We start from the raw sequence: 13,408 nt of genomic DNA, 5'->3' as shown, positions 1-13,408 counted from the left end.
GAGAGGGGTTTTGGGATATGGAGAAGGTTCAGGCATTGGCCTTATATAGGAGTGGCAAAAGTGAATAGAAGACACTTCTACGACTTTGATTTTATAATTTCTTTTAAATATACAATTCTTATTTTTGGTGTTGACCCTTTGAAAATTATGGAAATACTGACTTACATATAATAAATTTTTTTGGACACTTGAATCCTTCAGATACATACATACACACATATACATATATATATATATATATATTTAAAAACCCTACTCTTAAACAGGCCAAATAATATAATAATGTTAAAATCACAACCAAGATGAATCTTGATCGTGCCACAAAAAAGAAATATCTTAATTAGGCGAAATAAAATGGAATGTATTTAAGAGAGAAGAATAATGCCAATAAATAATTATAATAATGACAGGCTGCGCAAAATGATAAAAACAGAAACACGATTCACACGCAAAACAAAAACCTCAAGTATTTTTCATAAAATATTTAATAAAAATGCAATAGACGGTTTAAAAGAATCCAAAATAAAATTACATTTTTATTATTCCAATGAAGGAATACCCTTTTTTAGTCTACTTTTCATTCCGCGCATGAGCGTCGCTGCACATAAATACAAAAAAAAAAACAAACTGTACACCACAATCAAATAATAGCATATACATAACATTTATATTTTGATATAATTATATGAACCGGTGGAGAATTAGTCGGTCCATTTAATTAAGCTTCCACTTAGTGTGATTGGATATTTAACATCACAAATTGTCGAATGGCGAAAACAGTAGAAGGAATGGGTCAAATTTTGATGTTAATAAGAAATGGGATTTGAACCTGAAAGGAAAAGTTCTAATTTTGTTTTTCAAAGTCATACATTTACACTGTGTGGCCCCCACACGTTGAACTTCTAGTCAACCAGAAGGTGCCAAGTGGACGAACGAGTGGTTCTACAGACATATAGTGGATAGTTCTATGCAAACAAATATAATTATATCGAAAATAAATTTAATTTTTAAATGCTTTTGTTATAATTTTTAAATTAATATAATCGAATTTCAAAACTAGCAGAAAAATTGAATGAAATAAATAAATATTTTGTTAATGGCATCGAGTACAAATATAATTTAATTCGAATTAAAATGTAGTAAAAATTAAATGTAAATAATTATTAAATTGGAAAATTTCGAAATATTTTTTCTAGTTTTTTTATTTTATTTGAGGACAATGTTGAAGAAGAATACGACCGACTAGTTGCTTGGAACAGGAAACCATAGTCTGAACATATGTGAACATTTATATTACGTTTTTGCAACAAAAATTTAGATACATATATGTGGAAGTACAACTAAATCCACGATGGGTGTGGTTTTAATTCATTCTTTCATTTAAACACGTTATAAATATAAGACGACAACGTTTTAAATTTTTTTTTATAATGATAATAATGATATGTCACGAGAAATTATAGTACGTGCATGTCACGGTAGAATGTCTTTAATTATATTTTGACCCAAACGCCTATGAGATCATAATGTTCTCTAACTCCCACCATTGCCCGAAAGAGATCGATGATCTTTACTAGTGTTTGGGTCAATATGTCGATTTCCAAACCCCAATTTCACTTTAAATTCGAAATCTCCTTCTAATAGTAGCCATGAGAAATACGAGTTTGGTTTTCATTAGTTACGGGGAGTTTTAGAAACCCTAATTTTTGTAAAATTTAAACGAGGAGCTGTTTATTATGTAATCTACACGCATAAGTAGATTCTCCATAATTCTAAATAATATGTTTTTAATAATATATATATACATGCATATGTGTGTGTGTGTGTGTGTGTGTCCATTGCACATGTTGCCTTTTACGTACTTTGCAAAAGTGCTTTGGATAAAATTTATCAAATATCTTTCGGTTGATATATTCTCATGCAAAGGGATTGGTAAATCTAAAGGGTATTGCGGCTCTTACCACGTGTAGGCTTTATTATATATACGAGAATAGGTCCAAAAGAGATTTCATAGTTTGGACCGACCATTTGATACTATTGAAATATTCACTACAAGTTAGATACGATTTGAAAAAGATATAAGCCATGACGTGTAAAAGAAGAGGTTTCATCCCTTATATGGAAAAAAATATTAATATTTACTAAAGTCATTGGACCATAGGATTCGTAACCAAATTCTCGTTCGATTTCGCCAACTTTTTCCATTATTTCCCCAATGAATAGTCAAATTTTACAGTGGAGAATGATAAAATTTCACGTTACATAAAATGTGCTACTTTAAACAGAATAATCAGTTAAGGGTCTCAATATATATACACCCAAAGTGATGATTCAGAACAAAAAACTTCATTGGAGTACTGAATTATTTGTCATTAGGAGCTTGTAAAATTAATAATTTACGATTAATTAAAAGAATACGAGAAAAAAAATCAAACGATTCAATTAAGGTTCAATTAAGGGGTAGGGCCGCATGGGAACACGCTTGTCATTTGTACGGTTTTACCAACAAAACTATTGTATGTATGTATATATACACACACATTATATATCGTATGAGTAGCTCGTCTACGAGAGGATATTAACATCAAATAACTTCGAATATATACGAGCAATTAATGTAATTGCACGAGGAAAAAAGTAACGAGCTAGACATCAAAATGGTTGAACTTTGAAATACAAAAGAAAATGTTATCCGAAATGTTTGATTTAAACCGAAAGTCCAAAAGGATCCTAAATGGCACGAGAACACACACATATATATATATATATATATACAACTATATATATATAGTTATAGTTATAGTTATCACAAAGTCACTTCAACCACAAGAGATTCCATTTCCTATGGATTTCCAAAGATAAATATCGTCCTCCTTTTAGAAAGGATAAAAATGACACGTCGGAGGGCTTTCGTGCCGACAAAAAACACTTTTGCTAATTATATATAGTTTATCAGTAAAACTATACATCATTCCAGATGATGATACTACAAAGAACTTTCTTAATCATGCAATTATGGCAGATATTTGTTACTAGTATCAGTATATTTGTCGTTGGCGGTTCGTGGAATCTACTAACGTGATAAAGAGTTTGCGTTGTGGGGAGAGAGAGAGAGAGAGAGAGAGAGAGAGAGAGAGAGAGAGAGAGAGAGAGAGAGATCGTAGAGTCAAAAGAAGCAAGCGGCGAATGTTGGAGAAAAAGCAACAAAGAAGGGATAATCACAAAACCGTAAAGGGGAGACGACGATCCACATAGATTCTTACGTCATCTAAACGTTGATCATTATACTCGTGCCTTTGTTTTTTCTGACATGCACTATTTGGTTTTTTGGATTTCGGTATGATCAAGATCCAACTGACATTTTGTACTTTTGAATCTTATTATATAATAAAATAAAAGCAAAGGTGGTGTGGATGCAATTTGCATATGTGGGGGTTGCGTACTTGACCGTCCTGTCTGAAGAAATGGAACACTATTTCACTACCATTTGTCTAATCCCCAAAATAGCACTCGTGATTCTTCTTCCTAACTTTCTATCATTTCCCCATTTAGTCGACCATAGAAAGCCCATCTCAGATGTTCTTGTAAAGAGAAAATGTAATCGGAGATCCGTCTATTCATCAAAATAAATATGACTTTACCAATAATGGAACCAAACTCGGCGATTATATCTCAAGCATAGGGTAGGGTAAATTAGAACAATGACCTTCTTCCCATATCAAACACCGCATGAAAAACTTATCCTAATTTGTAATAATAGCGAATTCACTCCAAACAGCTAAAAGCTTTCAACAGCGTTCAAACGAGAGACAACTAAAAAGCTTCTGGAATGACTACAACACAATGCCTTCCCCCCAACATCCCGCTTCAATCATGACCCCGCCCCCGACGGGCTGCAATATTTAACCGCCATGTCCACACCATTAAGTGATCGGCGTGATACTACTGATATATATATATATATATATATATATATATATGCAATGCAACTTATAAACACGAGGGGGGTTTCGAATTACACGGACCTGTTGTACCTCTCACGGTTGGGGCTTTCCGCACCATCATAGTCCCGACTATCCTTGTGTCCACGGGCTGAGCCAGGGCTCACGACCTGACCGTTCTCGGGACTAGACCTCTCCCTCCGAAACGGGCTCCTGCTATTATTACGGTGTCCGTGCCTAGGACTGCTGTCCCTCTCTCTTCCATATGGGCTGTGGTCCCTGGCATCACCATTCTTGGGGCTGACCTTCTCCCTCTTGTATGGACTGCGGCTGTGAGGGCTACGTTCCCTTTCCCTCCTGCGAGGGCTTTCACTTCCTCTATGGCGGTCGTCCTTCTCCTTGCGTCCATAATCAGGGCTAGGCCTGCGACCACGGCCATAATCAGGGCTGCCTCTTTCCTTCCTGTAAGCACCACCAGGACTAGAGCCCCTGCCATAGTCGGGGCTGCCTCTTTCTCTTCTGTAAGGACTAGGGGATCGCCTTTTCCTGTCAGGTGACCTATCACGACGCCTTTCTGGGCTGTGTCCATTCCCTCTGACATCATCATCCTTCACCGCATACTCCACTGAGATCACCCTATCCATCATCTTACTGCAAAACGTCAGATGAGATGAGAAGGTGATAGCAATTGCATCTACCCATGTCAGAAGAACGATGTTGATGTGTATGCCAGAGTGTCTTGAGCAAGGGAGCAAAATGTAAATGAGACGTGCAAAAAAAAAAAAGAAAAAAAAGAAGAAAAACTAACCTCATATTTGTAGATTCCAGGGCCCTGGTGGCATCCTCTTGCGATTCATATTGTACAAATGCAAAATTCCTTCTGATTCTGAGATTAGCAATTTTACCATATGGCTCAAAGTGCCTCTCCAAATCACGGGTCCTAGTGCTTTCAACATCAAAGTTGATCACAAACAGGGTCTTTGAAGGCCTCATGCCTGATGAAGATCTTCTTGAACCGCCAGATTGTCTAGGACCACCCCGTTCATTCTGCAACAAGAATGTATGCATCTCGGTATATCCATCCTCGTGTCAAGTCAAACTAGAACGCACAGATGATAATGCTTGAAGTCAGTTGCCTAACCTTTGTCCACTCAACACGAAGTCTACGTCCCTTACGACCAAATTCAACACGGTCAAGTGCTCGGATTGCATCTTCAGCATCCCTTTCATCTTCCATATAGACGAAAGCAAACCCTGAGCAGAGCAAAGGAAACATATATGAATATACAAACGACAAAGTAAACGGATGTAAAAGGAGTTCCCAACACGAAGATTGTCCTCTCTCCTCCAACAGAGCATCAGATGACCTCATTGACATTACCTACTCGGATAATTTTGAAACCTTCTTAAAACCTAGAAACTCCACAAACTAAGTGACCAGTGAAGCGGTTACAGACCTTGCATCACGGAATTAATATGTCAAGCAACAACAACTGAAAATGTGGAGGTCTCACGGAATGTCAATGGAAATAGAGTGCTTTCGCCACATTTAATCTGCTGTCTCACGGTGAGGTGTACGTTTTTACCGAGTGACATGGCCAAGAGTGCAAAGTTCATGAGGAATGAAATGCAATAAGGTCGTGAAAATGGGATGGTAGTGCCATTGCAGATGAGTGACTCTTTTTGGGACCAAGGACAAGAAGCTCGTCATTGGCAGGAAATAGATTTCCATACGGTCCATCCATGGCCGGGTGGGAGTAAGGACATCCCAAGAAATATCCTGCGCCAAAGAAAATGTTGAGTATGGGGGGTTTAACGCTAAAAAATACGCGATCTTTCGCTTCTGAAGCATTTTCTGAACTTCCAGTAGGCTGCTTCGCATGTCCAGACAGATGACGTTAGGGATCAAAGAGCGAATTGCTTGACCAGTTCCTCCATGCTTAGATGAGATGCAAAGAACATACTCCCGAAGGAAAGGGCCTTCAAAGCCTTCTTGTGGAAGGAGCAGGAAAGTGAATCTCGTAACATGCATTTGGCTTGCGCTCATTCTTCACATCGTCATGGATCACAAGACTGCTTGCTTAAACTAGACAGGAAAAGAACAAGGATGGCAGAGCAATGAGCAAGACTTACCAGCTTTCATATCCACTCTTTCAACTTTGCCATATTTTCTGAAAAGTCGTTCCAGGTCACTCTCGCGTGCATCATACTCAAAGTTTCCGCAAAAGACAGGCCTCATTTTACCTGCACAAATACCATATAAAAATTACTGCAAGGAAGATCCCGATAAGGTCAGCTCCATGGAATCTCAAACAGATTATAGATGCCAAAAAATTTAATCAGACTCCAACACAAACGAAGAAGACAAGAAAATGTTGGATGTGATAGTCAATGCACTTCCTTTATCGGTTGCTTAACTTCCTTCGTTTATTTATTTATCTATTTTAGTTATAAACCCCTAAGATCGGAAACCATAAACAATTACCAATTCCGAATGACGGCAAACTTCAAAATCAAAACCATCATCAGAGATCGATAATTCATAACTTCCACTTCAACAGCATATCCGGAATCACGAATACACACAAAACGAAACTTGCAAAATCTCAAAGTCTTCATCAAAGTAACCACAGAGAATCGGATCCAGCAAAATCGCAGACTGTAAATCTCGGATCTAAAACAAATCATAAGCAAGGACAAAACAAAAAGAGAAGCAATCAAAGCACAAATCTTTAGCACACAACAACAGCCGCGGTACTCGTTTTCCCCCTAAAAGCCTCAGATTTTCCAAGAGTAAAAAATTCACAAAAGAACTCGCCATCAGAGATCGAATCCATCGGAGATTAAAAAAACTCGTGCCGATTAGTTTCCAGAGATCGAATCCAAGATTCAGAGAACCAAAATAAAACCATTTCTCCATCACAGTACCTGTAACTGGAGGGTAACACGATCGATCGGAGGATTTCACCTGAAAGCTGAAGCCGCCGAAACCCTAGAACAAATTTTCAAGATATTTTTTTTTTCGTTTTCGAGTTTCGGTAGATAAATGACACAGATAACTGTACCTGTCCACCTACAGTACAAAGGAGATATTATTTAGGCTGATAAATGGGCCCCATTATTTACAAGTTATTTCTAAGTTCCCCATTAAGTTTGGATATTTCGGGAAAACCCCAAATCTCTAAAGGGAATTTGATTTTGACCTTACCTAAACGTGGGCCTTTAATGGGCCAAATTTTAGGACGCTAAAATAAAGTTGTTCTTCGGCCCGTGATATCAAATGCTTTGTAATTTTGAGTAGGTACATGATTACTTTTTCAAACAATTCTAGTTTTTTTTTTGTAAGCACCTAGTTTTATTATAAAATTATATATTTATTGATTATATATATATATATATATGTATATATTAATGATAATATAAAATTTGAGTATGTTATATGTTCCATTTTCCCTGAGAGAATAGTATTATTTTCACAAACGTGGTAAGCCATCTGTGTCGAAGGTTAAAAAGGTAATTTCATTGCTGACGTCTAGCTGACGCAACCTTCTTCTTCTTCTTCTCTCTTCCTCGTGTCGGCTGGTCCTAGAGGGAACGGGAAGATCCGAATGCGAAACATGCTTTAGAACCCCTGAAGCTGCTTCGATCAATTGTCTTTCTTGACCACATAAAAAAAAAACCGCCTTTTTTTCTCGAGAGGTTAGTCGCAGTTAGAGGTTGATTTATAGGGTTTATCTTCAATCTACTGCTCTGATCCATGCTCGGATCAGTTTTTTTTTTCGACGACGATGATGCCTTTGGCGGTTGTAGGATAAAAACCCAGTTCTAGATTTTGCGACCCATCTTGTAATTTTTGCCGATTGGTGTTGTAATTAACCGAATCGATGGATTTAGACATGAATGGGGGGAACAAGCGAGTCTACCACAGACTCGGAGGACCGCCAGCGCCATCGGACTCGAAGCAGAAGGTCTGTTTCCATTGGAGGGCCGGACGGTGCAATCGCTTCCCGTGCCCTTATCTACACAGAGAAATCCCGGCGCCGGGTCACGCCACAGCGTCGTCGTCGACGAACAAAAGGGTCGCGGACGAGTCCGGGTTCGCGAGCTCGAGTCACAGGCGAGGTCCTAGGTTTAACGGGAACGGTAATTCATGGGGTAGATTCGGTGGGAGCAGGACGGTGACAAAGACGGAGAAAGTTTGCAAATTTTGGGTTGAAGGGAATTGCCCTTACGGAGAAAAGTGCAGGTACTTGCATAGTTGGAGCATAGGGGATAGTTTCTCTTTGCTGACTCAACTAGACGGGCATCAGAAGGTGCGTGTTGTCGGGAGAATCTTACTGTCGAATTTGGTTTAGTTTTATGTGTTTTTCATGTGATTCTGATGAGTTTGTAATTGTATTGTGATTCTCTTGGAGTGTATAGCTCGTTAGTGCCATTGCTCTGCCATTAGGGTTGGACAAGCTTTACACGGCCAGCCAAGATGAGACCTTGCGGATCTGGGATTGCTCTTCTGGACAGGTCTTGATTTTCCCCTCTATTGCTTATGGATCTCTATTATGTTTTCTTCAACGCTGGTTCTTGTTTGGTTGAGTTTTTGTTCCCTACTGGTAGGCATCCCTCTGTCATATGAATGTTAAGCTTAATTTGTCCGTGTAGAAGGAAAGCTATGGAGAAATCATGTATTTACTCTCCTACGTCTCGATAGATGAGAAATAGATTTCTTTTTTCACTTCAACGATTGCTTGTGTTTGCATGAACGGTGACGAGCAAAGATAAGTTGCTCTGAAAGTAAGGACCTATTTTGATGGCATTTGTGTTTCATCAACCCAACTTTATCTCTTTACCAATTATTTGTCCTTTTTTCTCCATCTGATTCTGCTGAGAAAAAAATGTGGAGAATCTTGATAATGGTCTGATCTGGAAATTAGTTCTTATTGGCTTCACTGGAACCAAAGGATGCACCCTACCCTCTCTTTGTTTGAAAGATCATGTCTTGTGTTATGCATTACTGAATTCAACTCCTTTCTAATACTAAGCATGTTCACTCTTGGCACGTGCTTTCTCATCCAGATGAACTTTCAACGTGTGCTTACCTTACCGTTCTATCTTTGTTTGTCCCTTAATTTAGTGCACCGGTGTAGTCAATCTCGGTGGAGAAGTTGGCTGCATGATTAGTGAAGGCCCATGGCTATTGGTTGGCATGCCAAATCTTGTAAAGGTAAGTTCGGAATATAATTTGGTAGTGTATCTCCTTGCCTGATGATTTTTCTTCATGGATATCAAGAACAAGTTTTACTGGTCTGTGCTCTTGGGTTTATAGCACTGTTCTTGATGCCTATCTTCAGGCATGGAACATTCAAAACAATTCAGACCAGAGTCTGACTGGACCTGTTGGCCAAGTATACTCACTGGTTGTCGGTAATGATCTGCTGTTCGCTGGTACACAGGTGAATCTTTTAGATGATTGGTCTTTTCTTTGTTCCCTTGGAATAGGAAGTTTTACTTTAGTGTCACTTGTACATAATGTTTGCTTTCAGAATATAATTATACAACTTTTTGCTTGAAACCCTGAGAATGGTATTAATTGAAATTTTAAATCCTTCAGGCTTTTGGTCGGAAAACTAAGTGCTGCTGATATGGTTATTTCACCGATTTTGCAGGATGGATCTATTTTGGCTTGGAGATATAATACTATCACTAACAGTTTTGATCCTGTTGCCTCGCTTAAAGGCCACACACGGGCAGTTGTTTCCTTATATGTCGGAGGAAATAGACTTTATTCGGGTTCCATGGACAATTCTATAAAAGTAAGTAGCGTTTCTTACCAATCTAGAATTAGAACTCCCATTTCTGCTTCGGTTTGAGCTTATAACGATTTCGCTTTCTAATGTTTCTTTTCAAAAGGTATGGAGTCTCGATAATCTTCAATGTATACAAACGCTTACAGAGCATAACTCTGTTGTAATGTCCCTCATCTGCTGGGATCAATTTCTCCTGTCTTGTTCATTGGACAACACGGTCAAGGTTTGTATTTTTCCCTCTTTTTCGCCTTTCTCGAGCTTAATTCATGTTCCCACAGTATCTTTGGATGATATTATTACAGATTTTATGCTTTTCATGATTAGGTTTGGGTTGCTACTGAAGGTGGAAACTTGGAAGTGACGTATACTCACAACGAAGAACATGTACGGTTCATTAATTTTTATATAAAGTTAACTTACCCGCTTTCTTGATTATCTCTTAATTAACTAACGGATCTTCTCGACTATCGATTGATTCAGGGTGTTCTAGCTCTCTGTGGCATGCATGATGCAGAAGCCAAGCCAGTATTGCTGTGCTCATGCAACGACAATTCCTTACGCCTCTATGACTTGCCTTCGTAAGTCATCCGGCCCGGTTGTCTTCTGAATCTAACACCGTGTCTCATGTTCAAAAGTTTGACGTTCGTCCTTCCTCCCCTCATGCCTGTTAGGTTTGCGGAAAGGGGCAAAATTTTTGCGAAAGAAGAGATAAGATCGATCGAGATAGGTCCAGGGGGCTTGTTCTTCACTGGTGATGGAAGTGGTCAAGTTAAAGTATGGAAATGGAAGACTGACCCAACAGCCACTTCTTCTTGAGCTTGTGAAGCAAATGAGTAGTAGTTTTGTCCTCATTGTTTCTCCTTCGGTAATTATAGATTTGCAGGAAGAACCGAGGATTCGAGATACCGGAAAGATTTTTTTTCGTTCTTTCGACTTTCCCGAGGCCTTTAGTCCATTGAATAAAATGCTCTGATGCTCATCGAGAGAGAGAGAGAGAGAGAGAGAGAGAGAGAGAGAGAGAGAGAGAGAGAGAGAGAGAGATTATAGATTTGCAGGAAGAACCGAGGATTCGAGATACCGGAAAGATTTTTTTTCGTTCTTTCGACTTTCCCGAGGCCTTTAGTCCATTGAATAAAATGCTCTGATGCTCATCGAGAGAGAGAGAGAGAGAGAGAGAGAGAGAGAGAGAGAGTTGTAACACAGGTGTGATTGGGAAGAGAAGACTGGAGAAAACTCGTGTCATGATAGATGGGTGTATGAGATTTTTCTTTTGAGACATAGTGGGTCTGATGAAATTCAAGATCCTCATAACTCCTCATGAGGATTGAGGATTGTTCATGGGATGATGATTACAATACTTGTCTTGTGCCTTGGCATTTTCAGGTGTATTGGTTTTGAGAATTTGTAGCCTTTGAATCGTGTGATTTTGTGTAAAAATGGTAGTTGTAACTCTAAATTTCTAAATTTGTGTGCTTCAATGCAAATTCTCAAGAGTTTAGTCAAGAAAATGGGTCCTTATCTAAAGATTTTGAGATTCAGAGAAAAACGCAATGCACATTACAAATCCTCACAATGATGTTCCCTGTCATGTCGGCTGTGATATTAATCTTCCCACAATTGAGGAACTCAAAAGAAACAGTTGCAATGAGTTCTTGTCCTAAACCAAAGCAAACACCATATCCCATCACCATGTGTTTCACAACTCAAATTCACAATTTCAGATTAAAAAGCTGTATCCTCTTGTGATCTGACATGTAAGAAAATCGATGAGTCAGTTTTTACGTAAATATTATTACTTCGAATTATCTCTGGTCTATATGAGAATCTAATATGGAATTTATGGAAGTGACATGGGACAAACTGCGCCATGTAATGTAATCTTCGTCTTTCATCATCATATCGGAATATTCCCCTCCGCCAAGGACGCCGTCCCAAATGCGGTTGGCGTTTTGATCGCTGCTATTGTTCTTCTCTTCCTCTGGAAAACATCGGCGATTGCATTTGGATCCGCACGGTGGAAAATTGCTGAGAAAATTCGCTTTCGCCATGGATGAAGAGAGGGTTTCCATGTCTGCTTCTCAAGATTTAAACTTGTTGGGTTATTCTTCATCCAATAGAAAGTTTCCAACATCTGACAAGCAGAAACACTGGATTCAGATTAAGAACAAACGGTTGATAGATGCGGATAAATTCAAAGGTCAGCTGTAATCTTTGATAAAACCCAGCACAATCATATCACAGTTTGACGTACTCGTATTTTTCACAATTTTTCAAATTATAGAAATCATGTTATGATAATAAAAAAAAAGCTTTTTTTTTGTGTGGAGGCAAGATTTACCGTATCGGATTAGGGTGCTAACGTAAACAGAGCGTTCTCTCTCCACGGGGACCCAAGAGACAAGTTCCTGTAGTAACATCAGAACCGTTGGAATAGTGTTGCAACAAAGGAAACTGTAGTAACAGTTAAACCCTGTTTGTTTCAGGTGAAACACAATGTGGGAATTCAACAAAGTTTGGAACTTACCTGAACTTCTAATGAAACTGAAGAATCTATAGTTCCTTCAAAATCAGATTCGGAATCTCGGAAAGTTTCTGCTAATACTATTTTTTCTCCAGGAAAGGCAGTACTCATGTAAGAAAATCCTGAATAGAGTATATACTACTAATCAAGGTGTTTCTCCTTCAATGGAACTGAGTCCGGTCGGCTTCTTGACGTTGAATTTCGCCATTGTTTCCCTCGCGTTGGTGGCATCATCCCACCGATTAGAACTTGCATAAACATTTGAGAAGAGAAGATAATTCCCACTGTTAGATGGATCCGATTCACTGAGCTTCTTCATCACGACCTCGGCCAAATGAATGTTTCCATGAAGTTTACAAGCACTCAACAATATCCTCCACAACACAACGTCCGGTTCCTCCGGCATTGCATTTATAAAGTCATATGCCTTATCTAAATGCCCAGATCGGCCCAACAGATCAACGATACACCCGTAATGTTTCATCCCCGGATTTACTCCATGGATGCTTTTCATACCCTCGAAAAATTCCAGACCTTTATCCACCAGACCAGCATGAGTACACGCAAGGAAGATTCCCACAAATGTCCCAGAATTTGGTTTCACGTTTTCGTCAAACATTCTGTAAAAGAGATCAAATGCGGAACTAGCAAAGCCATTTACTGCTAAACCTGAAATGATCGAGTTCCAAGAAACCAAATCTTTTTCTTTCATCTCATCGAAAACCGCCATTGCTTTCCCAACGTCCCCACATTTGCAGTACATGTCAATGAGGGCATTTCCTACATAGATATCGAGTTTCAAATCATGTGTACGAATATATTTGTGAATTGCTTGACCGGTGTCGAGCGAGCCCAAGTGAGCACATGCTGGAAGAACACTAGCCACAGTGATTTCGTCTGGTTTCACCTTAGCTTTCACCATTTCTTGAAAAAGCTTCACAGCATCAGCAAAGTGACCAGTTTGACAATAACCCGTGATAATCGATGTCCAAGAAATCACATCCCTTCTAGGCATTTGATCAAACAACTTTCTTGCTCCCTCTAGATTCCCTGTTTTTGCATACCCATTGATCATAGCATTCCAAGATACTGTATTAGTTTCTTTCATGGAGTCTAAGATTTTCCGTGCCAATTCTGCTGAAACT

The 13,408-nt window shown here is 38.8% G+C and overlaps 3 protein-coding genes across 7 annotated transcripts in view; 1 reads left to right on the top strand and 2 right to left on the bottom strand.

Moving 5' to 3' along the window:
* Positions 1-3,995: 3,995 nt before the first annotated feature.
* LOC104825091 (serine/arginine-rich splicing factor RS40-like) lies at positions 3,996-6,993 on the bottom strand. 5 transcript variants are annotated; one of them, XM_010557347.2, is made up of 5 exons: positions 6,870-6,993; positions 6,075-6,185; positions 5,083-5,195; positions 4,750-4,988; positions 3,997-4,592 (listed from the first exon to the last, which is right to left on the bottom strand). In XM_010557347.2, the coding sequence occupies exons 2-5, from the start codon at positions 6,178-6,180 to the stop codon at positions 4,016-4,018; spliced, it is 1,035 nt and encodes a 344-aa protein (XP_010555649.1). In that variant the 5' UTR covers positions 6,181-6,185; positions 6,870-6,993; the 3' UTR covers positions 3,997-4,015. The 5 variants fall into 5 exon arrangements, with proteins under 5 accessions (XP_010555650.1, XP_010555649.1, XP_010555651.1 ...); XM_010557348.2 differs by lacking the exon at positions 6,870-6,993 and having other exon boundaries at positions 3,996-4,592; positions 5,456-6,170; XM_010557349.2 differs by lacking the exon at positions 6,870-6,993 and having other exon boundaries at positions 5,399-6,170.
* Positions 6,994-7,483: 490 nt separating this feature from the next.
* On the top strand, positions 7,484-10,679 carry LOC104825089 (zinc finger CCCH domain-containing protein 48). Its single transcript, XM_010557345.2, has 9 exons — positions 7,484-8,254; positions 8,364-8,459; positions 9,070-9,159; positions 9,287-9,388; positions 9,602-9,748; positions 9,846-9,965; positions 10,067-10,126; positions 10,223-10,320; positions 10,414-10,679. The coding sequence occupies exons 1-9, from the start codon at positions 7,826-7,828 to the stop codon at positions 10,556-10,558; spliced, it is 1,287 nt and encodes a 428-aa protein (XP_010555647.1). The 5' UTR covers positions 7,484-7,825; the 3' UTR covers positions 10,559-10,679.
* A 216-nt stretch (positions 10,680-10,895) lies between these two features.
* The window catches only part of LOC104825187 (pentatricopeptide repeat-containing protein At2g29760, chloroplastic-like), a 3,339-nt gene continuing 826 nt past the window's right edge, over positions 10,896-13,408 (bottom strand). The window contains exons 2-4 of the mRNA XM_010557474.1: positions 12,267-13,400; positions 12,081-12,147; positions 10,896-11,873 (exon numbers count right to left, since the gene is read on the bottom strand). Coding sequence (XP_010555776.1) covers positions 12,409-13,400 — 992 coding nt within the window. The 3' untranslated portion in view covers positions 10,896-11,873; positions 12,081-12,147; positions 12,267-12,408. The remainder of the gene's footprint in view (positions 11,874-12,080; positions 12,148-12,266; positions 13,401-13,408) is intronic.

The sequence above is a fragment of the Tarenaya hassleriana genome, unplaced genomic scaffold (assembly GCF_000463585.1).
Source record: "Tarenaya hassleriana unplaced genomic scaffold, ASM46358v1 Cleome42, whole genome shotgun sequence".
NCBI lineage: Eukaryota > Viridiplantae > Streptophyta > Magnoliopsida > Brassicales > Cleomaceae > Tarenaya > Tarenaya hassleriana.
The sequence above is the reverse complement of the archived record's forward strand: the minus strand, read 5'-3'. Positions and strand labels throughout refer to the sequence as shown.